Source organism: Cervus elaphus, chromosome 18 (genome assembly GCF_910594005.1).
Source record: "Cervus elaphus chromosome 18, mCerEla1.1, whole genome shotgun sequence".
In the NCBI taxonomy this organism is placed as follows: Eukaryota; Metazoa; Chordata; class Mammalia; order Artiodactyla; family Cervidae; genus Cervus; species Cervus elaphus.
The window spans coordinates 47,015,224-47,043,076 of record NC_057832.1 but is presented as its reverse complement, the minus strand read 5'-3'; the positions used below and the strand labels follow the sequence as shown (position 1 = coordinate 47,043,076).

The following is a 27,853-nucleotide window of genomic DNA, read 5'->3' as shown; positions in this document are numbered from 1 at the left end:
GAAAAACCACAGCTTTGACTAGACAGACCTTTGCTGGCAAAGTCATGTCTCTACTTTTTACTGTGCCGTCTACGTTGGTTATAACTTTTCTTCCAAGGAGCAAGTGTCTTTTAATTTCATGGCTGCAATCACCATCTGCAGTGATTTTAGAGCCCCTCAAAATAAAGTCTGTCACTGTTTCCACTGGTCCCCCATCTATTTGCCATGAAGCAATGGGACCAGATGCCATGATCTTAGTTTTCTGAATGCTGAGTATTAAGCCAACTTTTCACTCTCCTCTTTCACTTTCATCAAGAGGCTTTTTGGTTCCTCTTCACTTTCTGCCATAAGGGTGGTGTCATCTGCATATCTGAGGTGATTGATATTTCTCCCGGCAATCTTGATTCCAGCTTCTGCTTCATCCAGCCCAGCATTTCGCATGATGTACTCTGCATATAAGTTAAATAAGCAGGGTGACAATAGACAGCCTTGACATACTCCTTTCCCAATTTGGAACCAGTCTGTTGTTCCATGTCCAGTTCTCACTGTTGCTGCTTGACCTGCATAGTATTTCTCAGGAGGCAGGTCAGGTGGTCTGGTATTCCCATCTCTTTCAGAATTTTCCATAATTTGTTGTGATTCACATAGTCAAAGGCTTTGGCATAGTCAATAAAGCACAGTAGATATTCCTCTGGAACTGTCTTGCTTTTTCTATGATCCATCGGGTGATGGCAATTTGACCTCTGGTTCCTCTGCCTTTTCTAAATCCAGCTTGAACATCTGGAAGTTCACAGTTCATGTACTGTTGAAGCCGGGCTTGGAGAATTTTGAGCATTACTTTACAAGCATGTGAGATGAGTGCAATTGTGCAGTAGTTCAAGCATTCTTTCGCATTGCCTTTCTTTGGGATTGGAATGAAAACTGACCTTTTCCAGTCCTGTGGCCACTGCTGAGTTTTCCAAATTTGCTGGCATACTGAGTGTAGCACTTTCACGGCATCATCTTTTAGGATTTGAAATAGCTCAACTGGAATTCCATCACCTCCATTAGCTTTGTTCGTAGTGATGCTTCATAAGGCCCACTGGACTTCCCATTCCAGGATGTCTGGCTCTAGGTTAGTGATCACACCATCGTGATTATCTGGGTCATGAAGATCCTCTTTGTATAGATCATCTGTGTATTGTTGCCACCTCTTCTTAATATCTTCTGCTTCTGTTAGGTCCATACCATTTTTGTCCTTTATTGAGCCCATCTTTGCATGAAAAGTTCCCTTGGTAGTTCTAACTTTCTTGAAGATATCCCTAGTCTTTCCCATTTTGTTGTATTCCTCTATTTCTTTGCCTTAATCTCTGAGGAAGACTTTCTTATCTCTCCTTGCTACTCTTTGGAACTCTGTATTCAAATGGGTGTATCTTTCCTTTTCTCCTTTGCCTTTCGCTTCTCTTCTTTTCATAGCTATTTGTAAGGCCTCCTCCGACAACCATTTTGCCTTTTTGCATTTCTTTTTCTTGGGGATGGTCTTGATCCCTGCCTCCTATACAATGTCACAAACCTTCATCCATAGTTCTTCAGGCATTCAGTCTATCAGATCCAATTCCTTGAATCTGTTTTTCACTTCCACCATATAATCGTAAAAGATTTGATTTAGGTCATACCTGAATGGTCTAGTGATTTTTCCCTACTTTCTTCAATTTAAGTCTGAACTTAGCAATAAAGAGTTCATGATCTGAGCCACAGTCAGCTCCCAGTCTTATTTTTGCTGACTGTACAGAGCTTCTCCATCTTTGGCTGAAAAGAATGCAATCAACTGACCATCTAGTGATGACCACGTGTAGAGTCTTCTCTTGTGTTGTTGGAAGAGAGTGTTTACTAAGGCCAGTGCCTTGGCAAAACTCTGTTAACCTTTGCCCTGCTTCATTCTCGACTTCAAAGCCAGAATTGCCTGTTACTCCAGGTATCTCTTGACTTCCTGCTTTTGCATTCCAATCCCCTATAATCTTTCTTGGGTGTTAGTTCTAGAAGGTCTTGTAGGTCTTCATAGAACTGTTCAAGTTCACCTTCTTCAGCACTACTGGTCAGGGCATAGACTTGTATCACTGTGATATTGAATGGTTTGCCTTGGAAACGAACAGAGATCATTCTGTCGTTTTTGAGATTGTATCCAAGTACTGCATTTCGGACTCTTTTGGGGTCTTGTCTTGAATTATTTTAAGACCCCCATTTAAGGCAATCAACTAAAAAGATAAACTATTTGTATTTAACAGACAGGGAAAAAAAAGAAGCAAAGAAATTTTTTTGACTGAGCAACAGAGAAAAAAAAAAAAAAAAGAGTATCTTGGACCAGAGATTCTGGGTTTCCATTTTCACTGTGTAATAGCATTCCCTGCTAACCAATGTGGACAGTGATCATTGGGATTACTGTTTCTACACTACAGCACTTGGTGTTGCCATTCCTGTAACTGCACTGTCCTAAAAGGGAACAAACAGCATGTAGCTATTCTCCATTTACAGAAAAACGTAGATGAGCAGAAACACCTGGTATTCATTTCATACTCATCAGGATATTTTTGGTGTGTGATCAGTTCAGACCAGCACTATAAAATTTCAAAGCTCCACATAAGACAGAACACTCTACAGTATACCTACCAACAGAACTGAGCAGTGCCATGACTTTGTCCCAGAAGGACTTACTGTTTCAGGGACTCTGCCAATTGTTCCCCCCCTGAAAAAAAATGGAGTACTTTCAACCAAGAAGAACCTTCATTAGTTTACTATGCCGCTTACCCAGGTGAAACAAATTCCCGTAAGGAAAGTGTTATGTCCATGTTAATTACAGTTTGCCCACAGGCCACCCTGGCAACTGTCCAGCAATTCTGGTATCTACAAAGCATTTTATTCACTGTGCCCAAGGACAGGAGAGATTGTCTCATTTCCGCTCCAGACTCGGCAGGAAAAGCAGACACCAATATGCTTCTGTTAAAGACAAGTTTCACTACAAAATTTTCCTTCAGGAAATTCAGAGATCTCCAGGAACAGGAGAATTTTACCCTTGCACATGTGACTATATGTTAAATAAATACACTTCCTGCTTCACCGAGCACTAAATTTAACAGCTTAATTTAGAAAATATTTTGAACTAGCTAATTTACTCTTTTAATGGCATACTTATTATCAGGGATTAATGAACAAAACTCACTGATGTGACAAAATGTTAGCAAAATGCAAACACCACCTAAGCATTGTGGGAGTGAGCCAAAAATAGACATCATTGGCAAGAGGAATACATAGCAGGGGCCAATTTATTGTGCAGATTCCATCTAGATCAGTGGTTCTCAACCAGGAGTGATTGTGCACCCAAGAAGACATCTGACAATGTCTGGAGATGTTTTTTTTATTACTCTGACTTGGAGAATTGCCACTAGCCTCTAACAGGTAGACCGAGGATGCTGCTAAGTACAAAGCATATGACAGACCACTGTCACAAAGATCTATCTAGTCAAAATATCAACAGTGCCAAGCCTGAGAAACCCAGCCTTACAATGTATGGGAAAACTAGTGGTTTTTTAAAATAAATTCCATGTGGTAATACTATTTTTCCTAGGTACATTTCAATAAACTTCAATAGTTATTTTCAGTGAAGCTTCTTTGATTTGATTTTTCTAACTTGTCAAAATTATAATTCTGAATTGTTCCCAAATACTATAAAATAATTTTATATATATTATATATATATACTATAGTATATAATATATATAGTATATATACTATAGTATATAGTATAGAAATATACTATAAAATTAAAACAAAATAGTCTAGCCTTTATCATACTTTCTGAATTTAGTAGAAATGAAGATTGGTAAGAAATATAAATGAATCAAAACTGAACTGCATGTAATATCAAATAACTTTAAAAACTTCTTAATTTCCAGTTTTTACCTCATAACCAACTCATGGTTTTGTTTTGTTTTTATAAAACACCACTTTTAACCCACCACATCATTACGGCCAGAAACAGAACCACGCTTGTTGAAAGATAAAAGAATGAGAAACACTTTCAGAAATGCACCTAAATGAATATAAAGAGGAAATCTATTGCTATATCTTGGAAAATGCTAGAATATCTTCTCTGTGATATACTTTACAGAACAATTGCTTTAAGCAGTTTGAGGTTCTTGTTTCCATATTTTAAACAACAACAATTTTGGAGAATACATGCCTTTGATAAATTTGTATTATGTTTTACGTAGAGCAGATTTTCAATCTTCAATTCAGAATGTAAAGTATTCAGAAAAATCAGAGTAGGAAGAAGGTCATCAGGCCACAGCTTCCTCTAACACTGGCTGTATCACTTATTTCTTTATGATTCAGTTATCCTTTATACTTCTTCAAGTGCAAGTCCTTCAAAATATCTTTATCTTTTTATTCCAATGGTCTTCCCCTCTTAATCTACCACACTGGTATTCCACTAACCATAATTATGTAAAATAGCACTCTTGCTTCATTATCATAAAATACCACATATATTCAGAGTACTTCTATACTAGCTATGTCCAGCTTCTTATCAGCACTTTATTATGTGCCACTGATCAGTTCAGTTCAGTCACTCAGTCATGTTCGACGTTTTGAGACCCCATGGACTGCAGCAGGCCAGGCCTCCCGGTCCATCACCAACTCCCAGAGTTTACTCAAACTAATGCCCATAGAGTCGGTGATGCCATCAAACCATCTCATCCTCTGTCATCCCCTTCTCCTCCCACCTTCAATCTTTTACAGCATCAGGGTCTTTTCAAATGAGTCAGCTCTTCGCATCAGGTGGCCAAAGTATTGGAGTTTCAGCTTCAATATCAGTCCTTCCAATGAACACCGAGGACTGGTCTCTTTAGGATGGACTGGATGGTCTCCTTGCAGTCCAAGGGACTCTCAAGAGTCTTCTCCAACACCACAGTTCAAAAGCATCAGTTCTTCGGCACTCAGCTTTCTTTATAGTGCCAGTGATAACTATCTACAAAGACTTTAGAATAGTATCAGGAGTTCTAAGGGGTAGTATCTGAAGTTACATAGAAAACCCCAAGAAATCATGCTCTCACAGCTTTTTCCACGACTCTATGGCAAAACATTGGTGAGAAAACTTTCAGGAGCGGAAAGCCCAGATGATCTTTACCTGACAGTGTTTGACAGCTGCAATCACAAAGTCAAAACAGAACCAGAGAAAACTCCTCCCTTAAACTACGATTTGCATTTATATGGTCTACATAATGAGGATATACCACTGGTAATAGACTCCCTTTAAAACCACCTCTCGGGGAAGATTCTGTTTATCCCATGTTTCAGAGAGAAGAGGTCTTTTGAATTTTTTTAAAAGGGGGAGGGGGGGGCAGGTCTCAAATGTTGGATGGAGCATAAACCCAAGGAAGAGCTTGTGTATACCTGTTCCATCAGGAAAGGAGTAAATATAGTGGTAGAGGGATAGGGAAAGAGGCAGATAAGACACAAAGGCACATTTCAACACAGTTGGTTACTGCCTCCATACTATTAAATGTGAGTCCATGTCAGTTCCTTCGGCTAGCCCACCTATGGGTTAAAGGGGACTTAGTTCATTGTGCTTCTAAAGACTTTCACTTACGGTATATCTTCTGCACCTTTTACACTCTTATTTCTTCCTACCTACCCCACATCCCAAATTACTTTTAGAAAGACAGGGATTTCACAAAAAGGCTTACATAAGGAACTTGAAGCACAGAAAAAGAGCCAACAGAATGAAAAATAATCATCTATTTTTCACTGTTTTATATTACAACACATCTGCCTTTTCCTTTTTGCCTAATAAGCATTCTTTGTAACCTTCGGACTCCTTTCGTATCCCTAAGTTTTATAAAGCACATATACATACATAATATAGCAGTTTGGCTAAAAAAAAAAAAAAAGCACAGCAGACTTATTTTAACTCAATCTTAGAATATCAACTTAAATAAATGGCCTCTGGTAAATAAACCCAAAACAGCATAATTATCATTAAAACAGATTCAATGTTAGGGTTACTGCTGCTGCTAAGCCGCTTCAGTTGTATCCGACTCTGTGCGACCCCATAGACGGCGGCCCACCAGCTCCTCTGTCCCGGGGATTCTCCAGGCAAGAACACTGGAGTGGGTTGCCATTTCCTTCTCCTATGCATGCATGCATGCTAAGGCGTTTCAGTCGTGTCCGACTCTGTGCGACCTCATGGACAGCAGCCCACCAGGCTCCTCTGTCCCTGGGCTTCTCCAGGCAAGAATACTGGAGTGGGTTGCCATTTCCTTCTCCAATGTTAGGATATTTCTAAATAATAAAGAGAGATGATTACCAGAAGGATAAAAGGTGTTTTCTTGGGTGTTACAGAAGGAAAGAAGACTGATTTGACACGCTGTAAGTTTCTTAAGTGCAAAAAAACCTTGTCACTATTTACTCAAATGCACCTAGGGTTTCAATATTCACTCACATAACAAATCACCAGTCACAGGCACAAGTTTCTGCAAAAATTTCCTGGTCAGTAATGTGTTAAGTCAAGCAAGTTCCAATTTCATTCAGAATATAAATTTACAGTGAAAAAAACTGTGCTCATAAATTACTATATAGTGGACTTCCTGTCACATACTTTTCCTACTAGTATTTTCTAATACCCTACAATAAATATTTTGCTATGCCAAAAACACAGAAAACTCTATGATTAATATGTATATGTGAACATCCTCTAACCGAGAAACCATCATAACATAAACAAACTTGGGCTCTCATATGCAAACATTCTAGGAAAGAAGATGCACATAGCATTATCAAAATATTTTTAAGGGTTAAGAATCACAAAACTATCAAAATGAAAACTGTTGAACTTGAATGCTGGAAACTCTGGTTCATTATAGTCTTCCCCGAAAGTAAACACCTTTCTAACCAGTTTCTGGTACTTCATTTGCCCTTAAGGTGTCATTTTTAAAATATGTTCTGAGGTTTTTCTACCTACACTGGATCTGCCACATCGAAGTCAAACTCCTCAAAGTAAGCTGCCAGCTAGTTACTCTTAAAAGATGTCCATAACGCCATGATTTTAAACATGAAAATTCATAAGCATCACCTGGCAGGGCTGTTAAAAAGCAGGTTCCTGGGCCCACCTTAGATTCTGAGTAAATTCATGATTTATGCAGATGGTCTGTGGAGCAAACTGACAGATGCTATCTTCTTCAATACAGGCTAGAGTAACGTGGAATCACACAACAGAAAATTCCACAGGAATCAGACTTTCTCTAATGTCCATACAAGAGTAACTTTTTATTTTGTCTTATTTTGGGATTTTGTTTGTTTTTAAGTTTCATTGCAGTGTAGTTGCTTTACAATGCTGTTAGTTTCTACTATAGAGCAAAGTGAATCAGCTGTATGTATAAATATATCCCCTCTTTTCTGAAAGACATAAGTTTATTAAAACAAAGACTGGAATAAAACTTTAAAGGACATTTTTAAAAGGACTCCAACTTCATCATATCTTCCCCTAACTTTTATTTTCATTGAGAAATTGTGCAAGGTTAAGTTTACATTTTTCTAGGTTCTGGCTTAAGACAAGAACCAGCTAATCTCATCTTCGTATCTGATTCTACCTCTAGAACTTTAGGATCACTAAACAGATGTTGAAACACACCACTTTAAATACAAGTTTTTAAACCAGTTTATCTATAAATAAAACTTTGCTTCTGACTGTCAAATGAAAAATCATGGATGGAGCATAAAACCAAGAAAGAGCTTGTATACACCTGTTCCATCAAGAAACGAAGAAATATAGTGGCAGAGAAATAGCCAAAAATCAGCAGATGGACACAAAAGCACATTTCAACACAGTTGGTGAGTGCCTCCATACCACTAAATGTGATGCGTGTCAGTTCTAAGAAGCTCACCTGGAGGAAGGGCTGGCTCAGATTTAATCAGATCACGTGTGCATAGGTGTGCCTTAAATGAAATTTAATTAAAAGATTGAGGATGGTCAGGGAGAAGAAAGAATACTGCAGAGACTTTCATTTCTGGGCCATCTAAGGTCAACAGAATAACCTCTCAGATAAAAATAAAATAAAAATTTTATTTAATTTTAAGCAGCAAAGGTTCTGTTTTTCTTGTTCATATAGTCTTTAACCATATTTTCCCTACCTATTGTTTCATGCAGCCCTAAGAAATAGCCCTAACTAACCCCTAACCAAAGCTGCTCACTACAAAGATAATACTTTATTTTCAGATGTGACATTTATAAGGCAATGACATCTGTTTCTAAATTTCTACCCATATTTCTGGCCAAATTGCAAATATATTAAATTACATTAAAATATTCATGTATGCAGGTCATCTTGGCAAGATATTTTAAATGATATGCACATAAAATGTAATAATTGATATTTTATTGCAATAATTATCTATAATGATTACCAAGGTGTTGGACAATTTCATCGGTAAGATTTCAACTGATTTCTTAAAATCAATGGCCTTTGTAATATGCTGAATTGAACATCCTTTTAAAGAAATCTTTCTTTGAACTACATAGAAACAGCTACAAGTTTTACTATGTAAAAATCCATGAAGTTTCAAGAGTTTGTCAACAAGGTATTTTTTGTGAGCTTATCCTGAAAGTCATTTAAAAGAGATTACTGTTCTGGGAAGTTTAGCCAAGAGTTTGTCTAGCACTGTTAAGACTGGTATTGTTCTTGATCTGACATCCCAACTATTAGCTGAAAGAAGCAACATCTTTATAAAAAGATCTAGTGTAACTCAATTCGTTTTAAGTAATCCACTAAAGAACAGAGTAAGAATCCTTTAAGACATTCTTAAAACATATAATTCTGACTTCTTAGGAAACTAGTTTCTCAGCAGTCTGGAAAAATCATATAAAAATCCTTGAGACAACTGTTCAGGAATAAGTGTATAGAGAAAGATATTACTCAGAAGGACTGCAAGAAAAGGCAGAAAATAAAGAGCAGCTAATCTTACTGTGTCAGTCTACTGACATAATTTAATATGCCTCAGTTTTGCTAGGTAAAATTATGTATGTAACTTAAGGACATCTTTAGTAACAAACTGTCAGAAAAATCTCTAATTGAACCAACAGAAAGCAAAAATATTCTTGTCCAATAAAGCTTTTTAATATACATGTCAACTTTAAAGTGCACAGATGCATACGGAGAAAGTGAATCCTACATTCTTGAATTCTCATTACTTACGAAGTGAGCATTTGAACCAAAGATAAATGGCACACTGCATTCTTTGAAAAAAAAAAAATTTAATTGCCTTTTGCAAGAATCATTTTGATTCTGGATGTTATTCAACACAGTGAAAACGTTTATACTTTTATATTTCAGCAGACACTCTGAAATCTGAGAAGTTTTATATATATATATATATATATATATTTTTTTTTATATAGCCTCAGCCTCAGTGACTAACTACACCTTATACATATAATTTTGTACAGACAAGCTGGGGTGAGGGGAAAAGGAAAAAAACCTCAACCTACCTCAGGAATGTTTAAAATGTTTTCATCTTGATTCTGGGACATAAAATCTTTGTGGAGTAACAATTTTGTGTCCCTCTGTTTTTTAATATATCCAAATAATTCCATAATCCAACAAAAGGGAACACTAGTTATCTTCATATGAGTCCTGACTTATTGAAATGGTCCTAAAAAGGGTATGCAGCCCATTTAACTTCAGTACAGTACCAAAATATTTGCTTTACTGATAGCAGATGTTTAGACCTATGGCAAACAGTAAATGTTCTAAAGAAAACACATTAAAAGTCAAATAAGTGTGCTTGTGAAGAACATAAAATTCAGGTAAGGAACTATAGCATGTAACAATGTGAAACTGGCAGCTCCTTCCAAGCCAAAGTATTACGATGACTTCAAGAAAAAATGCCATTTCTATCTAATAGCCAAAATAAAAGATAAGCATTAAAGTAGGACATATCACTTTAAAAAAATCTTTTAACATGAAAACTTTCAATTTGGGGAATTTTGTTTCTTTTTATGCCACTTTAAACTGAAAACATTTAGTTACCTTAAATAGCCAAATCAATTTAACTAGAGTTACTCAGATTATGCTCTGCAAATCCAGCTCAGGTAAAGTACAGAAATGGAGGGTGTTTAGACACTTTGATAACAGTCTGAAAAAGTAATGACTACTGAACATAATTATTTAAAAACAAAAATTCATACCTTTTTAAATCTTATTTTTCTACTGATTTTCATTGTATGCTACAAAAATACACATTTGCAATGAATATGAAACTTACAAAAAATAAACAAACTCTGTTCCTTTAGTACAGTTAGTGTGAAAAGCACTGAATTAGACAGACAATTACTTTGGCCAGAATCCCGTCATGTTAGCAAATTAATTAGTGCTAGAGGTATAACAAGACAAATCCTAAATAAATCAGACAATCAGCAGTACTTCTAAAACAAAGTCAGTAGGCATGCAAGATACAGAGCAAAGGCACACCTACATGCAAGATAAGAGGGGCCTCCTTTTTTTCCCCAGGTAAACTTATTGAGTACCCAGTACTTAGGTACTGTGAAGAAGTATCTTCTAATACTTTCACTGAAAAGCAGAAGCCACAGCTATTCATCTGAATCTGCTCAGTGAAGAGGAGAAATCACACATGGATGCTTTCAGTTACATATGAACATTCCTGCATTAATACTCTGTAACTGGGACATTAGTTAGAAAACATGACCACACCATAAATACATATAAGGAAAACTAGATGCTGATTAAGTTTACAGAATCACCTAGTTTATACAGGCAGGGAAAGGCACACAATTTAAGGAGATCTCTGAGATTTCATGAAATGTAACCTTAATTTAGAAGTAACTTGATCCTGTACATTACAAAAGAACTGTCGTACAGTTTTTCCACACATTTATTAACAATAATTGTGCAAAATGGCTTAAACCACAGTACAGAGAACTCTTTTTTGTAGAGGGTGAAAAGTTCAGCTAACTAATTATGACTACACTAGTAATGAGCAGTTAACGAGCTTTTGGGATTTGCTTTCCTGACTCCTGATGGGATGGATCAGCACCAATGTGGCAAAGCACAGATTGCCTGAGGCAAAAATGATGATAGTTATCTGAGTGCTCCTTCAAAGTTTGAGAACATCTTAAGTGAAAAGGAGTAAGTTTTCCCATTTTCTAGTTTTTAGTGTTTATATGATGGTTGTCTAATAATAAAATAAGGGCGGAAGAATTCTGAGACAGCTCGCATGCATCATCCACTCTCCTGGTGTAAGGGTGGCACCTGGAATCAAGAAGGGCTGTCACTTCCATGATTGTTATATGGCTAAAGAGAAGGGATTCTATAGATACAATCAAGACTGCAAATTGTCTAACTTAACTAACTGAAGGTCCTTAAAGAAGGATTGGGACCCCTTTCTGAGCAGAGATCTTACAGCTGGCCTTGAAAGAGTAAACTGCCAGGTTGTGAGAAGACCTTTGAGAGGTCCCTGTGGAAAGGAAGTGAGTGGCCTCCAAGAGCTGAAAACAAACAGGAAGTGGGAAGGTAGTCCCACAACCACAAGTAAGTATGCACAACCACAAAAGCCTGAAAAAGGAGCAGAGAGCAGCCCTGGAAAGGAATGCAAGCCAGTCAACACCTTTTTGCAACCATGTGAGGCTTTGAGGAAAGAACAAGCAAGCCATGGCTGGACTCATCACCATGGAAACTGTGAAAAAAGAAATGCCCATTGTTTGAAACCACTGAATTTGTGGTACTCACGGCATAGAAGACAGCAAAATAAAATAAACAAATGAGTCTATATTACTTAATTCTAAACAAAGGATTCATTTTCCCTCTCAATCTTCACATAAAATGCCTTTACAAAGATTCTGTACGGTTTGTTTCATTCACTATACTTTAAACCTGTGGTCATGGGCAGTGTTCAATCTCCTTTGTACTGTCTGATTCACATCTTTCTTGCATAAACCATGAGGATTTAACTGTTTCTCTAACTTCTCTCATTTAGGAATTTCCTTACTATGCTGCTGCTGCTAAGTCGCTTCAGTCGTGTCCAACTTTGTGCGACCCCATAGACGGCAGCCCACCAGGCTCCCCCGTCCCTGGGATTCTCCAGGCAAGAACACTGGAGTGAGTTGCCATTGCCTTCTCCAATGCATGAAAGTGAAAAGTAAAAGTGAAGTCGCTCAGTCATGTCTGACTCTTCGAGACCCCATGGACTGCAGCCTACCAGGCTCCTCCATCCATGGGATTTTCCAGGCAACAGTACTGGAGTGGGGTGCCATTGCCTTCTCCATTCCTTAGTATGAGGAAAGCTAATCAACTGGGCACAAGGAAAGGCCATATTTCATGTGATTCTACACACATACCTCTTTCAAACTTTAAGATGTATAATGAGCCCTAATATTAATTCTCCTTGAAAAATTAGACATTTTAAACAGTACAATATAATTGAGTTCTACTCTTCTAAAAACAGTCATAATATTCATTTATTCCATGGGTAATATATAAGGTGGTTTTTGCTCATCTTAAAGAAAGCACTATTCTATATTACACACAATTATTACTGATACTTTAAAGTTACCATTTTCAGACAATTTGCAAACATTACTAGAAATATATTATCAAATGAGAACATCTAGGGCCTCTTTCACAGAACCAAAACCTCATATGACAATAGGCCACTAACATTATTTCTCTGCACACAAGAATGCAAGGTCACTGACCTCCTTATATATTTCTTTGTGGGTCCTTCAATCAAATAAAGAAAAGAGTCTGAGACCATACCACACTTAAGTACAAGTGGGGATAGCACAGTGTTAAAAAAGGAGGAAAACATCAAATTTTATCACTTTTGCTATCAGAAAGATTACTAGAAAATTAAAATGTGGGGGCTGGAGGTGAGAACTCTTCAGAAGCATCCTTACCAGCAGTGGAATATTTGGGTACCAAGAAACATCTCATTTATGCTCAACTGACACGTGAATGCAAATGCAAGACAACTAAGACCAACCTGTACAGAAATGATTGGGCGATGAGTAATTATAGAAAGTGCTAAAGCCAGGAATTCTTCCTTACAAGATACGGGTGGAGGCAAAAAGGAACTCAACTCACCTGACCACTAAATTCTCTTGCTTCTAGTCAAATTATATTTTCCAGTGCTTTTTTGTGCCATGCTTCATATGAATTAGCATTCTTAATTCTCACAACAACCTTATGAAGTTTTAGCAATGAAAGAGTTAACTTGTTCAAATGGTAAAGCTGATCTTTGAATCCACACTATTGGCCAACCAAGCAAATGCCAGGAGGGAATTAAGCCCTAATGCTCAAAAGCATCCATTATTAACTTCACTCTATACCTCTAGAATGGTACTAATCATGAAACATTTAAAAAGAACTGAAAAAAATTGTCACTAAAATCATTATCTGTTTTGTGGTTCAGATGAGGAAACCTGGTTAGGAAGGCTACAACCACACCACAAATGATCACTTTCTAGAATTTAGAAGTACTTAATAGTCAGCTCAAAGAACACAGCTTCGATGGCACTCAGCATAGAGCCAACATCTAATATTTATAAACTATGTATGTTTATACACATTTATAGATGTATAGTTTTTTATATATATAGTTCATGCATTTCTTTGTAATTAAGAAAGATTAAAATGCAATATAGAAAAATTCAGAAGAAACATAAAAATGAAATTGAGACTCTGAGCAACCTACTGAACTCAGGTTTTGGATCCTTGTGTTTATTACAAAAGCAGAAAATCCCAGGAGCCAACCTACATCACTTAGAGAAAAAGAAAAAAAAACAGAGGTGTAGGACCAAATCCAAAGTTTGCAACCTTCAAATTGCCCCTCTGTCACTGATCATTTACACCCAGGGTCTCAGCTGGCTTTTACACACCACACAGACAGGTTGCGTCACCTCTGATAATTTAAGGAGATAAATGACCTCATCTAATTATCATGCATGGTTTGCTCTGTGATGAGTTACCATTCCCCTATGTTTATTTATTACCATCAAGTATTACTATAAATTTTAAACAATTACTCACTAGCGGATCTTAACACCATAGATCAACCCCCTGGGAAATAAGCTACACAGGCACAATAAAATTTCACCTCATGAAAATTAATTCTGGTTTCTACATTTACATCGACAGGAAAATCAGGTGTTTTGAGAGACAACCAAGCATTCTACATGTTTAATTTAGAGCAATCTGCACACCCCTCATTGTGCCCATCCTCCTGAGGCTTCACATGGCCCATTTGTTTATCTCTCCTAACATTTTCACAGATGCAGATTTAAGTCAATTCTAATGTAATGTAATGGCAAAGAAGGGTTGGTATTTTTAAAGTGACAGACATCATAAGAATTTTACACATTCCTTTCTGTAGCAAATGTCAAAATGACTGCCATAAGAAGGCAGGTTCCTGGCACTGGAACACTTATTGTTTCAATGGTTATCCTCAAGTTGTGCTCATTAGTCGTTGGTATTAAAACACAGTTTCATCCAAAACATCTCTTCCCTCCATAAACTGATCAAAAATGTGCAGCAGAAATTTAAGTGTTTTATTTCTACCAAAATGGGAAAAGTATTTGTGAAAGGCTAGCCTCCATTTATATTGTAAAGTGAAGGGGTAGGATTCAATGAGTTTAACTAATCATCAGATGGATGAGTCAGACGAAAAAAATTGGCCTTTTTCAGTATGCTCTTGGCAGATTTTTTTTTTCTGACTTCTGTGTTGGTTGCTAAAAATGCAACTGGTCTCAATTTTACTATTCTGTGCTCGTTCAGTTTTCAGGGTTGTCTGGAATCATTTCTATAAACATCATAGACTGCTTTATTCCCTTTCAAATATTCTGTCTTGAAGCTGATAACACCCATCTTGACAATGAGAGGTTATCAGTGGCAAAATTATGACGTTTAAAAATAGACTCAACCTCCCGTGGCACAGAACTCATACAACAGGTGCCGGCTGAAATGCCAAGACGAAGCACATCAAAGCCCTTGAGGCCCTGCTTTCTTTCAGTCCCTTTTAAGATATAGGTTGTGTCCTGAACCTAGAGACAGAACACTTCCCTCACTGGAGTCCACGGCATCTCTTCTCATTTCCTCTTTGTCATTTAAGGATAAACAACTTCTAAGAAGAGACATTTTTAAGGCCAGCTAAGCATCCCTTTTCTCATTCATTTCAGTTTTTTCTGTTGGCCCAAATGATGTATTAGTACAATAATCTAGCTCACTAACCCTTCGGCATCGATTCATGACCTCTTGAAGGCAGAAAAAATAATATATGGTACAAATAATAAAGCCTGGCTCTAAAATGGTCCTTCAAGGTTCCCAATGCATCCTCTCATGTGATCCCCATAATGGAATATCATGATTCAAGATTAGCTTAATATTACCCTTGATCTGCAGATAGAGGAACTGGACTTACTGTTAATTCTGCTCTACTTTACACTGACTCCTTTTCCACCTTGACCTCCTTGCTAGAATATGCAGCCAGTCACAAATTGAACAGGTAAGATAATGGATGCAAAGACATCCAGGGTACTGCCAGGGAAAGGCAGCAAAGTATAGCAGGTAAGTGTAGGACTCTAAAATTGAGCTGCTTGGGGTCAAACTTGATTCCTAAAAAAACTCAAAACTCCTTCACACTCAAAATTTAACATTCCTCACCTATAAAATAGGGATAATACTTATCTTAAAGGAGTGACTTAAAGGTTAGATGGGTTAAAAAATAAGCACAGTATTAATTCACAGTGCCTGGCATTCGAGAGCTCAAAAATTAAATTATAGAAAGCAATATCACAATAACTGAAAGATAGCTGTGAGTAATTATTAGTGTCCAGACATTCTGCAGGTAGAGACATCAAAATTAGTTTCCGCAAACTGTGACTACCTATGGAAGAGAAAAAAAGAGTAAAGTCGCAAAATGGAAATAAATATGCACTCTGATTCTCCTCTTCTCTTGTTACAGACCACAAGGGTAGTTTTTTCACACTGCAGTGGGACCAATGAGATCAAGACTGATTCTTAGATCTGCCAGCATTTGTGATCCTAACCATTCATTCAGTCATCTCGGAAACTCAGAGAACTGCTGAGATAGCAGTTGCCAGTGATTTTCAGACCTCCAAGAGACCTGAGATGCCTCTGTATGGGTTGACCAGGGACAGGCTCTGCTGGAGTATTCTGTCAGTGGTTTGCTGTGTTATCAAACGCACTTTTTTTTAAACAATCTTGTTTCAATTCAAATTTCTGCCCTCTGCCAAAGAATGGACATGGGGTTGGGAGGTGGAGGGAAGCACAGGCAGAGCAGGGCTGTAAACCATCCCTATCTGCCAAAAACTCTATACGTGAAATAATGGTAAATTGCCCCAAACAAGAACTATTTGGTTTTTTTGTTTGTTTGTTTGTTTCCTCTTTCTTGATACTTCTGAAACATCTTTCTATCATAAGCATATACACTTATTAAAACCAATGACATTTTGCAAAACTACATGGATCTTCAGGATGATAATCTCTACTTTAAGAAGAAAGAAAAGAAAAAGAAACACAAAAAAGAAACAAATATTGCTGTATCCAAAAGAAACACAGTGACATACTAGAGTCTTGTTACTACCAAGAAAAGAAAAACTCTGGTCCGTATATCTTAAAATGTGAACATTACTAATGTGCATTTATTACATTTCTGAATGTCATGTCTTCTTGAGAACGGAATATATAATTTGGAACAATCCTCCAAAAACATCTCCAGTAAATTAAAAGTGCATGTATCCTATATTCCAACCATCTGTTTTAATTCTCAGGGCTGTTTCATATTTCAAAAGTTACCTTGTAAGACATTGTTTTCAGTCTTGATCCCTTTCTCACCTGCCTTGGTCAGAACATTCACCCATCAATCATGGCCTCTCTCATCCCTTTCATCTCTCTGCCATTTGGTCTCCTCTGATATGCTCAAATTTCCCTCTGGTAATACTTATTTAGTTGTCTACAACCTCTCCCACCCAGCAGATGCCTTTTTGTAAGAACTGCCTCTTTCTCTATCCATGGTACTAGCAATTGGCCTGTTGCAATTGCTTCTAATGAGATTTGACAAGGGTGTGAGAAGTGACCCAAGCTCAGGCAACCAAAATCCTTTTTAAATCCCATCTCCTGATCTCAAATGAACAGGCTATAAATGACTATCTGACCCATATTCAGATTACCAACACATCTTCTTTAGCAGGCTATGTTTTGGACTAGGATTCTAGTCTCAAGCTGGTTCAAAGTTTCAATGGGGGAAAACTGTAAACCCTCACAGCCGTTCAACAAAATGAGCTTCAGGAAGTGGATAAAGCCTCAGGAGGGAAAGGGAAGAGTAAGGAGTCAGACAAAGAAAACCAGAGGCTAGCACAAGAGATGATCCTGATAACAGCTCCACCCATTTCTGCAACTGGGGGCATATTCCTCCTGCTGATTCCCATGACTGAGCATCCAGTTTAACTACCGGTGAAAAATATCTCTCTTTTTGGTTCAAGATACTCCTGTAGTTTTCTATTACCTGCAGTCCTAAGTAACCTATTATAACTCCTACTCTTTAAGCAAAACAAAAGAATGCCAAATCCCTTCCATCTTCCTCTAAAGTTGCTCTCTCTCTCCCTTTCCTCACATTGCCAAGTTCCTTGAAAGAATCTGCACTTGCTGCCTTCATATTTTCACTCTTCACGGCTTCCCTGGTGGCTCAGACGGCAAAGAATCTGCCTGCAATGTGGGAGACCCAGGTTCAATCCCTGGGCCAGGAAGACTCCCTGGAGAAGAAAATGGCAACCCACTCCAGTATTCTTGCCTGGGAAATCCAATGGACAGAGGAGCCTCGCCTGGGAAATCCCACGGACAAAGGAGCCTAGAGGGCTACAGTCCATGGAGTCACAGAGTCGGACAACTACCACACACACACACCAACTCTTCAAGGCACGGAAGCCATGCTTGCATCCAAAACATGCTGCTGAAATTGCTGTCATGTCAGCAAAGGTCTGATGACTTCCTTAAAGGGCCCATTGTCGACCTCTCTGCAAAATGAAATTGTAGATCAAGATTCACCTTTTGAAACTCACAGTACCTATCATGAAAGATACTAAATAGGTATTTTCTAAATAAATGGATGGATCCATTTTCAAAGATACTTATTTTGCCTCCAAATCCCCTTCAGATAGGTATTTCTTAACAGCTTAATAGTCATTTATAGAGATGCCTCAATGTCAAAATGCCCAACAGTGAGCATGTTACCTCATTCACCATCAACTTGCTATTCTTTCTGCGTTACCTTTTAAAGAGCTTGGAGGACTTCCCTGCTGGTCCAGTGGTTAAGAATCCCAGGGACATGAGTTCAATCCCCGATCCAGGAAGATTCCCACATGCCATGGGGCAAGTAAGCCCAAGCACCACAACTACTGAGCCCACGCTCTAGAACCCATGTACCCCAACTACTGAAGCCTGTGTACCCGAGGGCCCATGCTCTAAGACCAAAGCCCATGCACTGCAACAAAGAGTAGGCCCCACTCACCACACCTAGAGAAAGCCCACGGAGAGCAATGAGGACTCAGCACAGTCAAACATAAACGAAATTTTAAAAATAAAGACCTTAGAGCCACCTCTAACACTACTCTCTTCCTGTTTCCCCCAACCCTATAACCTCTGCATGACGTTTCATCTCTGCTTTGCTCTCCCACGGCCACCATTCTCTTTGTCCTTCAGCCTTTCTCGCTCTAGGATGCTGCAAGAGTCTACTAACTGCTCCCACTGTCCCTCTGAATAATGGTCCTCTTTAATCCGTCTCCCACATACTATGATTTAAAACCTATGACTTTTATTTTTAATTACAAAGTCTTAGGATGAAAACCAAATTTGTTTGAGAAAACAGCGCTGGGCTACCACACTGCCCAACACCCCTTCGGGTCACGTGAGAAGATAACTCAGATGCAAAACTTGGATAACCTAGCCTCGGATTGATGGTTCAGTCTGAACCTCTCTTCACACCCAGGAGTCCCATGCCTGACGTGAAACAACCCGTGGGCACTTCTTCACCACGCTATGTGTTTTTCCCTGGTCATGCTCTGTTAGATTCCCTGCTTCACAGTCAGCCTGGAGTTGGGAATGTCTTCCTTGGGTATGCTCTTCCTCAATTTGGATTCCCAGCATGTAACTCAGTGAAGTACATAATTTGCTCTAGATAACAGTAACTGCATTAATTGTCAAATTAAATTACATTTGATGCTAAAAATCTGTGAAGTTGTTAAAAGAGACAGCATAAATCAAAATTATTCTTTTAAAAAATAAGATGTACTATGTACTCAGAGGTCTAAATAGTCTTCAGTGTACTACATAGAAGCCTATAACCTTCAAGATATTTCATTTCTTATAATCTAATGGAAGTTTACTACAATTTTCTTATTAGTATTTAAGCTTTTGATAAAGTATTACACCAATATGTCTTATCCAATGAACTCCATTTTCCCAAGGTTTTATTAAGAAAAAAAAAGAATGTTTAATTGCTTCTATTTTTTTAAATCTAGACAACTTTATTGTCTTTGGTTTCTCAGGTTAATTTCCAATATATGAATATTTAGGTCAGTAAAATCAAATACGTGAAGTAAACAGCATTTCCAGGATAACCAAGCTCACATGGAAAATGGGGGAAAAAAGAAGAAAATAAAAGCAAAATAAAATAATCAACCGCCACCATTAGCATCTTTAATTTCACACCTCACATATCTGAGGGTTCCTTTGTCTGCCTCCACTCAAATACATACCATTCCTCACAGCATATTCACCACCACGCCTTTTGATTCCTTTTTTAAAACTTTTTTTTCTCCAGGATGCCTAAGTGCATTTATTTTTCTGAGCCATTCCTCCCTTGACCCTCAAAATAAAACACTGTTAATGTCTGACCATCCTTTTATATAGCCTGACAGTATGTACCTTCGTCAGAGAACACTCTCATCAGCTCTTCTCACTCTTTCCCCAATTATTCCCGGAGTATATGGGCAAATGTCAAAAGCAACAATAGTCCAAACTATCTGACAATTCTGATGAAAGTACTTATAATGTATCACAGATCTATTTATGCATCGAAACCTCTAACCTGCAACAGAGAGTGAAAATTCAAGTCTGAAGGACCCAAGATTGAGGTCTGGTTACAGGTAACCTGATGGAAAACAAATCAAAAAATTTTTCTCCAATTGATTTGACATTATGCACAAATAAAAATCAAGTATGACTAATACTAATTGTGTGTGGGGGGCGGGTAAGGAAGAGAGAAAGAAGAATTAGCAACTAATTATCTGAATAAAAGAATACAGGAATTGTTTTTTCATAATTTGCCAGGAGACTACTGCAATAAAATTTTAAGTACTCAGGGAAAAGAACTTCAGATAAACAGATTATTCCCAAATCTGAATCATTTAAAATGGGCAACACCATTATTTTCCATTGCCATCATTTCTAGCTTAAGTTGTTCCTCCACTTATGATATAGAATTTAAAATGTATCCTAATTTTTTTAATCCAACAGAAGCATATGGTTAAAAAAATCAGCAGAAGCAAATGTTAAAATAACATTGAGCCAGAAATATCCCACATTCATATTCAAAGAGACCTTTAAATATTGCTTCATATATAACAGCCTGATTCTGTATTATTGAAATTAACGGTAAAAGTATGCCAGTTTGTTGAGGCCACAATGTCAATCTTTTCCTTAAGATCTTGTTAGAATCTATGTAAATTGCAAATTTTAAAGGAGCAATGGAATTCAATTACCACAAATTATATAAAGCCTATAAGAAAGAAAAGTTTACATTTTATGAACAAAATTTTAAAACCTGTGCACATTTATCCTTCAACCCCTAAAACATGGTGCACCAGATGTTTAATTCTTAAAAATTTCAAGTATCCTATATCTAAATGGTAGAAATAAAATTGCTCAGCACGCAAAGACCTTTTAATAAGCACTCAACAGTTCAAGTGCAATAGTCTCTTCCTCCTTTTGTTTTGTCTAAAAGACAGTAAGCCTATCTTTAGAACCACATTTCTTTTGTCACTCATCAATTGTGTTAATAACTTGTCTAACAGGACCTGAACATTTTGAATAGTTCATCTAACTCTCTTCATGAAATATTTTTAAATGTTGCTGTTATAAAAATATTCTGAATGAGATTTACTTCCTACAAACAGTTGTGGACTGGCAGGGACTTTTTCAGCATGCACCTTTGTTAATAAACTTATCTTACTGAGGTTCTTCTACCCTAACAAGCGACTTGAAGAATTAAGAAAAAAAAAACAGGTGTGTACACACACATATAGAGATAAAGATACATAAAGATATAGACAGACATAAAATACTATGTATTAAATATAATATTATAATAAGATAAACTATACAAATTATATAATGATGCAATGCTAATATATTTTAAACCCTCAAAAAAAGGTAGTAAATACAGTGTATTTCACAAAGTGCTACCATTTTCATCTCAATTGACACTGAGTCAATCTTTTTTTTCCCTTAAACTCTGTAAACAACAATGACACAGTAATTTCCAAGTTTTGTGCACACAGAAGAAAACTAACCATGTGTAAGTTACACGGTTGACTATCTCGTGCAGTTTCAAGTTTATTGGAAAGCCACCATATGAAAGCCTAGCGAACAGTTGTAGTACAATGTAGAACAGTCCAGGAAAAGAAAGACTGGCTGACACAGTGTGACACAGTGCCTGATACATACCATATGCCTTAGGTAAACGTGCAATAGATGTCATAGAACAGAGATCAGTTACACATTACCAGCAACTTACATGCTTTTTGAAATACTAGGACAGACAGTTCTTCTACTACAAATGATGGAAGCTGTCACCTGAATAGCAATGAAATGTTACTTTTTAGAAATACTGAAACAAATTCTGATTTTTTTTCCCAAACTTTCATCCAAATATGCTCATGTGAGGGTTGATTATGTCCACACATGGAATACACTGAATGAAATCAATAAACTGGACAACTGCCTAAAATATTTCAATGTAACCACTTAAATCTCCCCTTTAAGGTTCTAAAAAGCTTGACGACACACATTAGGTACAAGATATGAATTCAGAAGAACAGATTACTTTCTTGGATATTCGCATCAGTACTGAAAACTAACAAGAAATTTCTGTGTATGTGTTGTATATAGTGATACTTCAGAGAACACACTAATTAAATAATACAGTTTGTTATGGGCATAATTTCTGCATTAATTTTAAAATTTCTAAATGCATTGTTATTTCTTATTAATATATACTTCTAAATATAAACAGTAAATCTGAATACATAATTTGCATGTGTTATTTATGTTGTTGCAAAACCTTACAACACATCAATGTAGGAGAAACACTGGAAAGTTGTCTACAAAGCAAGAGTTCTTTGAAGGAAGAAAATGGTAAAATTTTACCTATTTTCACAATGAACAATTTGCTACAGACTCTATCTGATTTTATATGTTTTTAATTAAAATTGGTGAAAGCCAAAGAAAAATAATAAAGGCACATTTTATTTCCTTTTATAAATCATAATAAGCTTAGATTCTTGTACCTTTCCAAAATGTTTAGACTATATTCGTTTCAACCTATCTAATGTTTATTCAAATGCCAATCCAAACAACTACACATATACCCACTAAAATTTAATACCCACTAAAAATTTAATATGTTACAACTCATCTGGAAAAATGTATCTATTGTTTCATACTTTAAAGATACACCTGTGGAAAAATATTGTCATGTGATGAAGCTGATGAGAACAAAGATATGAGAAAAGGATTTATTAATGTTCACTGTTAGGTTTTATTTTACAAGCTAATATATTAGCTCGTATTTTATTATAAGGTACATTTTGTTCATATATAGTATGCAAATTAAAATCATTAAGCCCAAATAAGAATAATTATATCACTTCTAATACATGAAAAAGACATCCATTCCAATGAAAATATTTTTAACAGTCTTTAAATATAAATTTGTCTCTTAATGGTTAAAAAATTTATAAACTAAGTACTTAAACCCCAAGGTACTGTTCTTTTATGAGATGCTATATTTCCTATAGATCCTGTAACTCTTAGCAATATATTTATCCCACTATATAGTTTAAATATATTAAAAATCCCCATATGCCAATGGGCTCTCAGCCAATTATTATGGACATATTGTCATTTTGATATGACGAGATAAAAGTTTGAAATGAATAGTAGTTATAACTATGTTCCTTTTTAAAAAATTGGATTTGTAAATAGATTCTAAAATTAGAACTGTCAAATTCAAATTAACATTACAATACTGGCTACCATACATAATACTCTGAGTTTTAAAATAGAAGTGTTTTCACATATGAGCCAAATTATTTCTAGAACAAGGGAGAACTCCCTTTTAGAAAACTACATTTTAAACTATCAATATAACATGTGCATACTGTAAGATGAAAATTATGTATTTTCCATTTATATACAAACCAATATGCATGAGGTGGCTGCAACCATATGGCATATTTATGTTTCACACCTTACTAAGACAATCATTTCCAAAAAAAACACCTAAACTAGCAAAAGAACGGTATCAAAATTCTTCCCTTTGTCTGAAAAAAAAAAAAAATTATTTTAGTGTTAACTCTTAGAACAATTTAATCACTATTTTAATTCAGAATATGCTATATGAGAATGTATGTTAAACCAGAGAAAATTAAAGAAAATATTTAGAATATTTATGTTTTATATTTAAGCCCTTATTGTAAAAATTCTAAAAAACAAAACAAAAAACTTTGTATTACTAATTCTAATTCAGATCCCACTCCAATGAGTGTATAATGAATTTTATACTGTATTAGTAGCATACTCTTTCCTCTTCTGATGATAAAAAATTTCTTATATTACTTTTTTCTGGAAAAACTAGAATGAATGATCAAGAAAACCAAAAGAATTTACTAATGAAAAATGTATATAGACAAGCACAATAATTTGTCTTTAGTGATGCTATAATCTTTGGACTGAGTTTCTAATGAACTTGGAATTTTTCCTAAAGATTTGAGATTTATCCTGATAAATACACCATATGAACTCTTTTTGCAAGAAAAGCAAATGGCACTGCATCATGATATAATTAAGGCTACATATTTTTTAATTTCATAAAGTTTATTCAGAAATCTAACATGAAGTACATCTTCCTCAGAAGATAAGGAGAAATGACTGACTTTCAAATTAATAATTAAAGATGCAGAAGCCTTATAAAAATAGTATTTCCTACAAGAGACTGATATATACAAAATCTTTCATTAAGTCTTTTTTTTTACAAAATAATTAATGTTTCAAATTATTTACAAATATCTCAAATTTTCATTGTTAGAAAATAAATTTAAAATCCTTTGAAAGAAAAGAAATTGTGGCTTTCTAATTCCTATTTTTGCCAACTATTCACTTTCTTTCTTATCTTTAGTGAATTTCTGACCATGAAAATTTAGCTATTTTAATTTTGGGAAAACACTTATTGCAGATGTCCTTACAACAAGGATCTTTTACATTAATATTTTACCATGGTCTGTTCAGGAATAAAAGATTGTATTTTGTTGTATCTTTAAAAGTCATAGTTTTCCCCTATGGTGTGATGATGCACTCCCTCCAAATGATAGAAATATTGATAAACTGCCAGTTAAAAATAACATTTTAAAAATCTGTAAACTGAACACACTGACTCCTTTTTAAAGCGCCACTTCTTTGACACAAAACTCAAGCGACTCACTTCAGTTTTCAATTTATAGGCCAAGCTACGAAAAGACTTAAAAAAAAATAAAAGTGTAATTTCTTAATGAGTGAATAATGTTGAAGCATCTTTAGTGTAATTCTTACTCTTTTCAAAATACGTTTCAAAATATCCGCTTGGAATATGCTGCCAATTAAAGGAAGATCTACAGATGGCATCTACCCTTTTGCTTCATAACAAAAAGGATCTGCTATTATTTTTATGGAAGATTATCTAAAAAAGAACATGACTGTAAATCATGACAAAAATATTAGACACTCCCCTTCTCCAGGTTAGAATGTGCATCCTTCGGGTTCTTGCACTGACACCTAATGCAATAAATACTTTAAGCTGAATCTTAAATAATAACTGCAGGGTATCAACTAGTGAAGATTTAAGGCCAGTATCCACCAAAAACTCCAGTTTTCAGCACTCTGCCAACAAAGGACAGCAAATAATTCCCAACAGCAAAAATACCGGGAAGGCTACCTTGGGCTTTGTTTTGTTATGTAAAATGCATTAAAGTGACTCATCCACTTACCATTACCTACTCTTACAAGCTTTAAAGTAGCTTCAACAACCAAAATAAATGCTTTCCCAGAATGCCTAATAGGCTATTCAGCACATTTTAAAATATGTATATGTTTTTATGTGCCACTGACTTTGATTCCTTTCTCCAACACGAGAGAATTATTATTTTCCACTCCCTTCCTGCCGTGTGACTATACAGCTACCTTCAAACACTCTATTTCCAGAACAGCAGCGAGGTTTTCTTAAGCTATTTTAGAAATGTTAAAAATAAGAGAAAAATTGCAGGAGGCTCTGGAAAACGCTCAGTCCCTCCCCCCCCAAGGAATAGAGGGTTCTATTCATTCTAACAACAGGAACCGCGTGTCTGCCGGCACTGTTTCAAATAGAGGGTGAGGGAGGTTGCATGGCAGGGTCCCAATTCCTGCGAGCCCCTGGGGTGGACAGCACCTCTGCCGCGAGGGGCAAGCATCATCATATCAGAACGGCTGTCAAGTGCGCCCAGTAATTTGGGACCTAAACGAGTTTGGATACCACAGCAATTAGCATCTCAGAGGCCAAGTACGGGAGAAGTCCATGCTACCCAGGCCAGCCTGCAGTTACTTATTTGCAAAATGCCCTACCCAAACACAACTTTTTACTGGAGTCGGTTTGATGAGAGCGGGTATGTGGCTGGAAACTTTTTCCCACGGTGCCGCTAAACTCTTTAAGTCCAAGGAATCCTTTTAGAGATGGGCTGAGGTGCCGCGAGTCGTCAGCAAACCTTTCCTGGGACAGCCCGGCCCCGCCGAGGCTCCCGAGGCGCCGGTTCCGTGCGCATTCCGGCGAAGAGCCGCGCGCACCTCCCGCTCGGCCTCTCCAGATCCCAGCCCGGCTCGCTCCCCACCCCCACGAGCAGAAAAGCCCCTCAACTCGGGAACCGAGCCCCCGTCCTACTTCCACGGCACCCCTCGGCCCGCACTCTCCGCCCCGCTGGCCCGGCCCGAGCACTTACGTGACGGCCGAAGGGAACGGCTCCTCCGACGAGGGGCCGATCAACAAAGATTGGAAAAGTGTCAGAGTCAAGGCCAGCAGGCAGCCAGCAGCCATCTTCGCGATCGAAGATCAATCTCGCTTCCCTCCCCAGCCGGGGGAAGGACCGGTGCTGGAAACCGCGGGAGGAGAAGGCGCAGGGTCCGCCCGGCCCACAGGCGTCCGCGGGCTGGCGCGGCCGAGGCGGTGGCCGGGGCGCGGGCTGGCGCGGGGGTGCCGCAGGGGCTAAGCCCGGCGCGGGGGAAGGGGCGGCGGGCGGACCCACTAGCGCGCGTCGGCAGCGCCGCGCCGCAGCCGCCGCGCCTCAGCCGCCATCAAGGGCGACTTTGGAAACAGACCTGGGCGAGCCTGCCGGCGCTGGCGCGCTCTCGCTCCCTCTCGGCTTCCTCCCTGATTTATTCCCCCGATTGCCGTGGAGCAGGCGGGGGGCGGAGGCGGGGGCGGAGGAGGGCTGACGGCACCGGGGGGGGGGGGGGGGGGGGCTGCCGGGATGGGGGATGGCAGACGGGGAGACTTGTGGCAGAGAGGGAGGCTTCGTCTGGCTTCTCCGGGCAAGTCAGAGGAGGGTGGCTGGGGGTGGACAGCGGGAGGGCTGGGCGTCAGAGCACTCGGGCGGAGACGGGCTGGAGCGGCCCTCCATACAAGGCAGAAAGGAACTCCCAAAGTCGGCGCCGGCTTGCTCCCGCCGCCCGGCGTGCGGAGCGAGAGCGGGGCGGGCCCCGCGGAGCTCCCAGGGGACCGCTGGCCGCCCGGGGGGTGTCCACAGGCAGCCGGGGCTCCGGCCCAGCACTTGGCTCGCGTCTTCGGGGGTTATTTTTCCCAGGCAGGCAGTGTTCCCCCGGCCCTTCTCCCAGGCGCAGAATCCGCTGCCTGCCTGACAGTCGTGGGGCCGTGATTTGACAACGAGTGTAGGAGGGGTTTATATTTGCATTTTAAAGCACCACTTTTGACTCCCTACCAGGTGGCACTATTTATTTGCCCTGGAGTGCCAGAGGCTACAGCCTCCGGCGAGGCCGAGGGCCAACTGTGGCAGCGCGGCCCGACGCCCAGGTACCTCTCACCTGGCAAGACAGACCTGGCAAGTCCGGGCTGAGGACAATCAGAGAAGGACCCGAGGCTGTAAAATCTTCCTAGTCTGGCCATGTGTTAGGTTAGGACCGAGGGGTGGAAGGACAGATTCTATACCCGAGGAGCACTGGGCCGCGAGAAAAGCATCGTACTACTTCCAAATTCCCCCAAGTGCCCTGGTCTGGCCTGTGGTCTGCCCTGCCCTGACAAGGTTGCTGCAAAACACGTTCACTTGGTCCGGATGAAGGCATGAAAAGGGTAAGCAGAAACAGGTGGCAATTTGCGAAACGCGCCTAAAATATGGAGGAGGAATTGAGGGAGAAAGCTAGGGAATAGCACTGCAGTACAGACTAGTTTCACCTGCATCCGCAGGCCGGCGTGCCCAGGCCTTCTGGTAGGAAAAACAGGTGGGTCTTGCGTAGGCCTCTCG

At 38.4% G+C, this 27,853-nt stretch overlaps 1 protein-coding gene across 8 annotated transcripts in view; it reads right to left on the bottom strand.

The window, feature by feature from the left end:
* CACNA2D1 (calcium voltage-gated channel auxiliary subunit alpha2delta 1) overlaps positions 1-26,746 on the bottom strand; it is a 509,130-nt gene extending 482,384 nt beyond the window's left edge. For 3 of the 8 annotated variants that reach the window (XM_043871922.1, XM_043871923.1, XM_043871925.1), the window contains exon 1: positions 26,318-26,742. In XM_043871922.1, coding sequence (XP_043727857.1) covers positions 26,318-26,412 — 95 coding nt within the window. In that variant the 5' untranslated portion in view covers positions 26,413-26,742. Of the gene's footprint in view, positions 1-26,317 lie in introns of all 8 variants that reach the window. The other 5 variants (XM_043871918.1, XM_043871920.1, XM_043871919.1 and 2 more) reach the window with 3 other exon arrangements.
* Between the last annotated feature and the right edge of the window lie 1,107 nt (positions 26,747-27,853).